The 11,056-nt window shown below is 44.7% G+C and overlaps 1 protein-coding gene across 1 annotated transcript in view; it reads right to left on the minus strand.

Moving 5' to 3' along the window:
• LOC121036908 (anthrax toxin receptor-like) overlaps positions 1–11,056 on the minus strand; it is a 175,826-nt gene that overhangs the window by 107,648 nt on the left and 57,122 nt on the right. The window contains exon 16 of the mRNA XM_040485660.1: positions 9,750–9,827. Coding sequence (XP_040341594.1) covers positions 9,750–9,827 — 78 coding nt within the window. The remainder of the gene's footprint in view (positions 1–9,749; positions 9,828–11,056) is intronic.

The raw sequence follows: 11,056 nt of genomic DNA on the forward strand, positions 1-11,056 counted from the left end.
GACACACTGGACAGATGGACTTAACTGATATATTCAGAACATTTCATCCTAAAGCAGCAAAATACACATTCTTCTTGAGTGCAATGCACATGGAACATTCCCCAGAATAAATCACATACTGGGTCACAAATCATCCCTCAACAGGTACACAAGGATTGAGATCATACCATGCATATTTTCAGATCACAATACTATGAAACTTGAAATCAACCACAAGAAAAAATTTGGAAAGCCCTCACAGACATGGAAGTTAATGAATATGCTACTAAAGAATGAATGGTTTCACCAGGAAATTAAAGAAGAAGTAAAAAAAAACATGGAAGCAAATGAAGATAAAACAAGATAGTCCAAACACTCTGGAATGCAGCAATGGAAGTCCTAAGAGGAAACTACATTGCAATTCAGACCTATCTCAAGAAGCAAGGAAGGTCCTATATACACAACCTCACCTTGCAACTAAAGGAGCTAGAAAAGGAGCAACAAATAAAGGCAAAACCAGCAGAAGAAAGGAAATATTAAAGATGAGAGCATAAATAAACTATAAAAACAAACAAAAAAACAACCTGGTAGAAAAAAATCAATGAAACTAAAAGTTGGTTTTTTGAAAGAATAAACAAAATTGATAATGTTCTAGCCAGACTTCTCAAAAAGAAAAAAATGAGAGGATGCAAATAGATAAAATCATGAATGAAAGAGGATAGATCACAACCAACACCACAGAAACACAAACAATTATAAGAGAATATGATGAAAAATTATATGCAAACTAACTGGACAATCTGGAAAAAATGACAAATTATTAGAAAATCACACACTACCAAAACTCGAACAGGAAGAAACAGAAAATTTGAACAGGCTCATAACCAGCAAAGAAATTAATCAGTTATCAAAAATCTCCCAACAAATAAGAGTCTTAGGCCAGATGGCTTCCCAGGGGAATTCTGCCAGATATTTAAAGAAGACTTAATATCTATTCTCATCAAACTGTTCCAAAAAATAGAAATGGAAGGAAAGTTTCCACACTCATTGTATGAAGCCAGCATTAACTTGATTCAAAAACTGGACAAAGGTCCCACCAGAAAGGAGAATTACAGGCCAATATCCCTGACGAACCAGGATGAAAAAAAATTCTCAACAAGATACTAGCAAATTGAATGCAACAGAACAGTAGAAGAATTATTCACCATGATCAAGTGGGATTTATTCCTGGTCTCAGGGATGGTTCAATATTTGCAAATCAATCAATGTTATACACCACATTAATGAAAGAAAGGATAAGAACCATATGATTCTGTCAATATGATGGAGGAAAAGCATTTGGCAAAATACAGCATCCTTTCTTGATAAAAACCTTCAAGAAAATATGGATAGAAGGAATATACCTCAACATCACAAAAGCCATATATGAAAGGCCCACAGCTAAAATCATCCTCAGTGAGGAAAAACAGAGTTTTTCCCCTAAGGTCAGGTATATGGCAGGGATGTCCACTCTCACCACTGTTGTTCAACATAGAACTGGATGTCCTAGCCTCAGCAGTCAAACAAAAAGAAATATAATACAACCAAATTGGCAAGGAAAAAGTCAAACTTTCACTCTTTGCAAATGACATGGAAAACTCGAAGGACTCCACCAAAAAACTGCTGATACATGAATTCATCAGCTACAGGATATAAAATTAATGTACAGAAATCAGTTGCATTTCTATACACCAATAAGGAAGCAGCAGAAAGAGGTATCAAGGAATCAGTCTGATTTATAATTGCACCAAAAACCATAAGATACCTAGGAATAAACCTAAAGAGGCAAAAGAGCTGTATGCTGAAAACTATAGAAAGCTTATGAATGAAATTGAAGAAGACACACAGAAGTGGAAAAACATCCCATGCTCATTGACTGGAAGAACAAATATTACTAAAATGTCGATACTACCCAAAGCAATTTACACAGTCAATGCAATCCCTATAAAAATAACACCAGTATTCTTCACAGAGCTAAAACAAACAATCCTAAAATTTGTGTGGAACTAGAAAAGACTCTGACTAGCCAAAGTAGAGTTGAAAAGAAAACCAATGCTGGAGGTATCACAATTCGAGACTCGAAGCTGTCTTACAAAGCTGTAATCATCAAAAAGGTATGGTATTGGCACAAAAACAGATACATAGATCAAAGGAACAGAATGGAGAACCCAGAAATTCATCCACAAATGTATTGTCAACTAACCTTTGACAAAATAGGAAAGAGTTATCCAATTGAAAACAGACAGTCTCTTCAGTAAATGGTGCTTGGAGAACTACTGGGCAGTGACATGCAGAAGAATGAAACTGGACCATTTTCTTACACCATACACAAAAATAAATTCAAAATTGATGAAATACCTAAATGTGAGACAGAAAACCATCAAAATCCTGGAGGAGAAAACAGGCAGCAATCTCTTGAACTTGGATGCAGCAACGTCTTACTAGACATATCTCTGGAGGCAAGGGAAATAAAAGCAAAAATGAACTATTGGGACCTCACCAAGATAAAAAGTCTCTGCATAGTGAAGGAAACAATCAACAATACTAAAAGGCAACTAATGGAATGGGAGAAGATATTTGCAAATGACCTATCAGATAAAGGGTAGTACCCAAAATCTATAAAGAACTTATCAAATTCAACATCCCCCCCCCCCAAATAATCCAATGAAGAAATGGGCAGAAGACATGAACAGACACTTTTCCAAAGAAGATATCCAGATGGCTAACAGACATGTGAGAAGATGCTCAACATCACTCATAATCAGGGAAATACAAATCAAGACCACAATGACATATCTCACACCTGTCAGAATGGCTAAAATTAACAACTCAGTTAACAACAGATGTTGGCAAGGATGTGGTGAAAGGGGAACCCTCTTGCACTGCTGATGGGAATGCAAACTGGTGCAGCCACTCTGCAAAACAGTATGGAGGTTCCTCAAAAAATTAAAAATAGAAGTACCTTAGAGCCCAGCAATTGCACTACTAGGTATTTATCCAAAGGATACAAAAAGGCTGAATTGATATGGTACTTGCACCCTAATGTTTATAGCAGAACTATCAACAATAGCCAAATTATGAAAAGACCCCAAATGTCCATTTACTGATGAATGGGTAAAGAAGATATGCCATATATATATACATATACGTATATACATATACATGTATATATGTATATATATACATACACACACACACACACACAATGAAATATTACTTGGTGATGAAAATGAATGAAATCTTGCCATTTGGAACAATGTGGGTGGAAATAGAGTGTATTATGCCAAGAAAAATAAGTCCATCAGAGGAAGACAAATATTTTATGATTTCACTCACATGTGGAATTTAAGAAACCCAACAGATGAACAAAAGAGAAATTAAGGAAAAATAGGAAAGAGGGAGGGAGGGAGAAAACAGAGGGAGACAAACCACAAGAGACTCTTAAAGAGAAAAAGTTGAGGGTTGCTGGAAGGGAGGTGAGTGGGGGGATGAGCTAAATGGTGATGGGTATTAAGGAGGGTACTTGTTAGAATGAGCACTGGGTGTCATATGTAGGAGATGAATCACTGGATTCTACTCCTGAAACCAATACTACACTGTATGTCAACTAACTTGAAATTAAATAAATAAATAAAAGTAAAAATTAAAAAATAAAAGAAAAAATAAAATACTATGCACATATATACTTATGTATACATTGATTAACTGTGGAAAGAAACAGAGGGGTTTGTAACTGAGGCTGCCTTCCAGGAAGGGAACTGGGCAGGCGTAGTGGCGGGGAGACTTCTTTTTCATTGCATACCCTCTGTAACTTTTGAATTTTGTATATATTATGTATCAAAATGAATTTTTGATTAGGAATAAATGAATTAAACCCCGCCCCCCCAAAAAGACAGAGGCAAACTTAGAATCCTGAAAATGTTTGGAAGCTTCAAGATACCAGTTAAAACAGACATCCCATTCAATTTGCTTGTTTGTTTTCATTTGTTTTTGTTAGCTGAAGCCATGACTTTCTAATTTAATTTTGAAAAAAACAAGTGTGGGAGACTGAAATTTTGAAAAAACAAGTCTGAAAATTCCCTACAGTGGTCGATGCAGTTCTAAATTACTTTTGGTTAAGTTGGTCCACTTAGTTATAAATATGCATGAGGAGGCACTACAGATCTTAAATCTAAAGTCCCAGTGGTGGTGGGGAAAGTCTCAAAGCATTTTGATGACTGGGATCCCATTCTTGGAGGGTTTGTTGTTGTTGTTGTTGTTGTTGTTGTTAATCTAGAGCAAAAAGAACAATTTCTAAATGGTGCAGTTTCAATAGGAATGGGCTAGTTCCCAAAGGAATCAGACCAAAGGCCAGTACAGTTCAATAGCAATAGTCCATTTCCAAAAACGTGTCAGGCCAAAGGCTATACTCACAGAAAGGACAAGTCCTGAAAACAGATTCTGAATAAAACCAGAACTCATACACAGAGAGTGGAGCACAAAATCCAGGAGAAAACTTACCCTCAAACTCCAGGGTTGGCAAGAAAGCATGGAGTCCAATTAGCTCTGGGGGTACCACCATCTGTTTGCTCACCAGCCTTGGAATTGTTGGGGGTCTTCTCTAGATCCCACTTCTGATCACCAGTTATTGTTAACCTTAGAAATAAAACTGTCAGGGGGCGCCTGGGTGGCGCAGTCGGTTAAGCGTCCGACTTCAGCCAGGTCACGATCTCGCGGTCCGTGAGCTCGAGCCCCGCGTCAGGCTCTGGGCTGATGGCTCAGAGCCTGAAGCCTGTTTCCGATTCTGTGTCTCCCTCTCTCTCTGCCCCTCCCCCGTTCATGCTCTGTCTCTCTCTGTTCCAAAAATAAATAAACGTTGAAAAAAAAAATTAAAAAAAAAAAAGAAATAAAACTGTCAGTTATTTTACCAGGAATAGCAGAGAACTGCAACTTGGAACAGGCAAGCTACTGCAAAACCACAGGCAAATCCTGAGAACAAAGGAGAGGACTGCTCTTTAAATAGAGGAAAAGGGAAGTTTGGAGGGCTGTTATAAAAAAAAAAGTCACTGGAGTAAACTGGGAATCTAAAGTACAGTGAGTTTCCATTGGCTGAGTTGAGACAGTCTTTCATTGGCAGGGCTGTTGCTGGGGAAGGAGGAAAACCTTTCTTCCTCCTGTCAGCATAGTAAAGTAGTTGTGGACTTTCTCTTCCTGTGGAGTCTGAAATTGAGGAGGAGAGGTAGGGCCTGAGAGCTCCCCCTGTTGGCCTTTTCAATTAAAAAAATTAAAAAAAATTTTTTTTAGTATAATTTTGTCAAATTGTCTAATACACAGTGTGTAAAGTGTGCTCTTGATTTTTGGGGTAGATTCCATGTTGGCCTTCTGACTCCATCTCAGTAAGGCTTTCTTTTCACAATGTTTCGATTTCCTTGCTGATCTTCTCATTTTGTTCATGTATTGTTTTTCCTAATTTTGTTTAGTTTTGTGCCTGTGTGTTCATGTAGTTCACTAAAGTTATTTAAAATGATTATTCTGAATTCTCTGCCATAAAGTTCATATATCTCCATTTCTTTAAAGTCAGTTATTGGAACTTTATTAGTTTGTACTCACTGTGTCATGTTTACCTGATTGTGATTTTCAGATTCATTGTGTTGGTATGTACACATTTGACTAAACAGTCTCTTAGTCCTGACTTTACAAGTTTGCTCTGGCAGACACAGTTCTTCACAAGTCAGCTCAGCTTGAGGTTCTGGAAGGGTCAGTAGACAGTGTATTTGAGTAAGTGGGGCTTGCTATCAGGCTTTCTATTTGGGTGAGGCCACTGTCCAAGCCCTGAGGTCAGTGGAGTGATACTGGCTGGCAACAGTTGGATAGCGCTGTTTTCTTGATTCCATGCACCAGTGTGGTTGTAGAATGGGCTCTGTAGTTGCCCAAGTTCTCTGGTCAGACTGCCTAGTGCTCTACTCAGTAGCATGTGGGGCCATGAACCCATTTCCCTCTCTAGGCAGGACAGCAGAACAGACTCCAAGATGGTTCATTGGTTATAGACAAAAATCAGGCAGAACTGCCCACGAAGTTCTCTGGCCAGATAGGGCCACCACTTTGGTTCTGCAGTTGGGAAGAGTTGCTGGATGCATTCTTTGCTTGGATGCCACTGTAAGCAGTTCAATAAGATGAGCTATGCAGCTTTCAGGTATTCTGGTTAGGCTTCCTGACTGTGAACTGGAGGCCATATTCACTCGTAGATGGGGGTAGAAATTTGCTTCCTTGCCTGGGTGAAGGGCTACAACACGCTGTAAGGGCTGCATGGCTTGTTGGCTGAAGGCCTGAATCAGGCAGAACTGCCCAAAGTTTCCTTGACTAGATGGGACCATTGGCTTGGTTCTCTTTGAGAACTACTTGCTAGTATCTGTACTCAGGGATCACCAAAAGGGGGAACACAATCTGCCAATTTCTGAACACTGGTTGCTAAGAGACCTTCCTATCTATTCCATCCAAATCAAATTCCACACTCAATCCCTACAGCTTACACCTGTGATTCTGGTTAGGGAGACCAGAGTAGGTTTTCTGGGAGTGTCCCATAAAGGTGGGAAAGGCTAGATGTCCACCTTAGTCTCTCTCTCCGCCCCCCCCCCCCCGCCCCGGAGAAACCACAGGCCGAAGGGAACCCTTTCACTGTAGTGCAATGACAGCCTGGGAGAGGGGTGGTGAGGTCAGAATGTAGTAATTTCTCCTGCCCTTTTCAGACACCATGGTCCAGGGAAATGCTATAACGTCACTCCCATGTTCTGGAATTTTAAAAATGGGGCCTTGTCTATGGATGGTTTTCAAACATGTTAGTGTAGAAGAAAAACTTTGATCAGGTCAACACAGACTTAATGAGAAAGGGTTTGAACAACTGGGAAGTCTGCCTCTGTCAGGAGGGAAGCAGATTTGAAAGCTCAGGAAAGTGGGCACCATGGTTCTCCTTTGTATCATGAGAAATATTAAGGGTATGGAAAAGGAACTAACATTTTTGAAGGAGGTAGTAAATACCATGGCTTTTCCCACTGGTGTTTTGGAGGTTATGTGGGTGGTGGACCTGGGGGTATACCAACCCCATGCCCTGGTGGCCAGCGCTGAAAGGTTCAGGCATGGTCTCCATTCTGACTGTCCTGACCTCACCAGATATTTCTTGATGTCTCTGAGCTCATCTTTCTGTCCACTCCTAAAACAAAAAACAAAGACATTAGCTACTGGACATCTGAGTCTTTAGTAGGGACCTGGCCCTGTGCTAGGCACACTGCAGTGCACACCATCACCCTAAAGGCCATCCTGTAGAGAAGTCACCATTATCTCCATCTTTTCAATGAGGTAATTGAAACACAGAGAGATTAAGTAACTTGCCCCAAATATTAAATAATAGCCAATGACTGGTTGACACAGGGCATATTCACATTTCAAAGACACTATGGGTTTTCCTCAAAGAACAGAATTTGGCTAAATCACCACATGACAGATAAAGAGTGGGCTGTGGGGACTTGGGCGCATCAACGTCTGCATCCACAGAACAACCGGGTGCTTTGTCCTGGCAGGAGCAGTATAGATACGTCACATACAGCGAAACAATGCTTACCAGGCAACAAATTCTTGTTGATCAGCCACAATTCCAACTCCTTTGATCGTAAACCAAGACTCAATATATATATATCCAATTCGGTACACAAAGAGCTCTTAACAGTCTTGGGTCTTGGGGACTTTAGAGGCTGGGTTATGGGGGTGGGAGTGACAAAGTAGTTCTGGAGAGTGCATGCGCAGGAGGAGGGAGCAGTGACAGCATCCTGGAGGGTGGCTGGGAGCATATGAAGGAGGGGTGTTGGCATTGTGAGCAGCAGCTGTTGAGAGGAAAGCACTCCTGGCTGGGTGGAAGGCAAATGTTTGGGCTATAGGGCAAATGCCCGCAGAGGGGATTCACGAAGTTGAAGATGATATACTTCCCCTGTAGGAAAAGAAGAGAGAGAAGGTCACTGGGAAGCCACTGGAATTAGGACCAGAAGGCTTTGGTGTCTTTGGCTCAAGGGATTTAAACCCTTTGGACCAACACAGTAGGCCTTTCTTGATGCCCTTCTTCTCCTGGGTGCTGGTTTCCAGGCTGGGCTGCTATTTTAAGACTCTGTTCAGCTGCTGGAAGTCTTCCCTGTGTCCCCCAGCCACCCCAGGTTTTCTGACTCAGAACACCCTTTCCCTCTGGTATTGGACTTGATGTTCCCTGTTGGACTGGGGGCCTGGGAAGCAAGGAAGGGGCCTTGCAGCTCCAGTGTTTCCCAGGCTTTCTGTGGGAGTATGTGATGAAGGGATAAGCCTTCATCTCAGCCCTCAGGCCAGGATCCAGGTCCCCCAAAGTCAGGGAGTGTAGGGGTACCTTCCCATGGGTGATGGGAATATGGCAGCAGAACCCATTGGTCTCTTGGTGTGGGAAGAGAATGATACTGCTCGGCATTCTGAATGTCCATCTGCCCAGCCAGACAGTGAGTATTCATTGAATGTGACCAGGGAAGTCCTCACTACAGATACTGGGGACCACAGTCCCCAGTCTAGGCACTGGGCCCAGTCTTTGAAAAGGGTGTGATCATGGGGAAGCCCAGGGAATGATTCCCAGGCAAGCCTGGATGTGTGTCAGCACACATCCAGTGTGTCTCCTCGGCAGGGTCCCCACTCCCAGGCATGCCCAGGAATCCTAATGCTCACCTGGCCACCAGGGAGAGTCATGCTTGCCTGAACCAAGCAAATGACTAATGCAGCCCTCACTATAGATACTAGGGACACCACGTCCTCCAGACACCTGGCCCAGTCTGAGGTTCTGATCATGGGGAAACTTAGGCACATGATTCCCAGGCAAGCCAGGAGCATGCTCTTCATGGGCCCTAATTCTGAGCCCTGCATTGGTTTTGGGGAAACCATTATGGTTTCATGAGTGCTGACCTGATGGGGGGCAGGGCAGTGAGAAGGGTGGAGGCAGGCCCTGGGGTTCAACTCCACCTCTGCCACTCCCAGGTTCTATGACCTGGGGCAAGTTGCTTGATTTCTCTGTGCCTTAGTTCCCCCTTGGAAAAAGTGGCATATTAGTACCTGCACGTACAGTTACTGGCAGGATTGAATGTGAAATTATGGAAAGTTCTTAGACTGGCAGCTGGCATAGGAGGAACTCTGTAACAATTAGCCATCACAACTATTAAATTCCAAGGGGAACACCTGTAACATGCAGGCTTCTCCCCATTGTCACAGGCAGTGGCACATGGAGGGACTCTACTAGCTGGCAAAAGCACGCAATGTTGGTCAACAACATGGGGGTGTCACCATGCCCTCCAGCATTCCTGGCACATGAGGGAGCCGCCCAGGAGAGTCTCAGAGGATGAGGGTGTGGATCCAGCAAACACAGGTTGGGGAGCTCGGTGGGGAGGGATGATGGCTGGGGGTCAGGAGAACTTGCTGGCCTGCCTCCTTCTCCAGCCTCTTTCACTTAAGTTTGGAGGCACTGGGTAACACTCTCCCCAAGAAAGCTTCTTGTCCTTCTGATGGGGACCAGCAAGGAAATGCAGGCGCCCCACCCAGAATCCACACGGGAGGCTCATGAGCACCGCGTCTCCTCCTCTGGGGCATCCTCCCGGAAGATGCCTGGACAGAGCTCTCTGACCCATAGTCCCTGAGCTCAGCTCCCAAGGGCAAAGAGAAAAGGGCACCTGCCCAGGGAACATCCCTGGGCCCCTGCTTACCGCGTTCCTGGGCTGACACCACATCAATGGGATCTGGTTGCAGCTTTGCACAAAGTCACACAAGGTGTCCAGTTTGCCCTGAAAAGCAGATGTGGCTGTGAGGAAGCTCCAGGGCCTGGCCATCACCTCCAGAGGGGTAGAGGCCCCTCTGCCTGAGATGGCTCCAGAGGGCTCTGTCCCCAGGAACACACTGAGGCCGCCCTGTAGTCTCTGCCTGGGGCAGGGGCCTGGTGGACTTGTGTGTTTCAGGGCAGGCAGTGTCACTGTAGGTGACAGATTGTTTTGGAACCCAAAATGAGTCTGTATTTCTGGTGTAGGAGGAGAAGGCAGGGGCTACTTTGAGAGGAAGGGTCCAAGGTGGGGGACATGCGGGGTCGCAAGGAGAGGTCTTGCAGGGGAACGTGATGTGGGCATCAGGGATCTGGGCAGAAGCTGGGAGAAGAGGACAAGGGCCTGCACTGGGGCACACCAGGAGCAGGTGGGGACGAGGGCTGATCCTGGGGCTGCTCCGGAGAGAGGAGGGGAGGACACCAGTGAGAGGCCCTGGACCCAGGGGCAGGTGGCCTCCCGACTTCAGGACCTGCAGTTCAGGCCTCTCTGGGCCCTACTGAGGGGGCAGGTGGGGCTGTGCCTTGTGAGCAGGAACAAGCCCCAGGCCATGACCTTTGCCCTGTCTGGAGGCGGTTTAGCTTCTTTGAGCCCCCAGGTTGATTGTCTGCAGGCTGTCATGTTGCCATCTGGGGCTCCTTGCAGGGTCAACAGGGAGACAGCGGGACTAGGACTGACGTGCCCGGGCCCTGGTACAGCGGTTCCAACGGGTGCATCACCACAGATGCAGGACCAGGAGGAGGGCAAAGCCCACAAAGGAAGAATATGGGGTTCTTCCTTCCTCAGCCAGGGCTGCCTGGGGCCTCCCCACCTTGTCTTCATGCCCCACTGCAGGGCTGGGAGCTCCCTCCCAGGGTGCGGCCCTAGCACTTTCTGTGAGGATGTTTCCTCACAGCCTCCTCCTCCTTGAGGCCCTTGTCCCCATGTCAGTGCGTCCAAGGACAACATAGTTAGCTTAGTCCCTCACTCTGCTGAGCTGACTCATGGAACAAACTTTGCTCAGAATTTTCCTTAAAGGATTCTTTTTCTGACCTGTGGGAGACTGTTTGTGATTGAGCTTGTGTTTTACTCCTCTGCCTGGTGGCCAGGAAAATGGAAGCCATTGTTGGAGCCACTGACGACCTCAGACAGCCTGGGACTGGCGGGCTGTGGCCAGCCACCAACATCTGAAACCCTGGGCCCCTTCCAAGCCTGGTGCC

Source organism: Herpailurus yagouaroundi, unplaced genomic scaffold (assembly GCF_014898765.1).
Source record: "Herpailurus yagouaroundi ecotype Mexico unplaced genomic scaffold, PumYag 163, whole genome shotgun sequence".
NCBI lineage: Eukaryota > Metazoa > Chordata > Mammalia > Carnivora > Felidae > Herpailurus > Herpailurus yagouaroundi.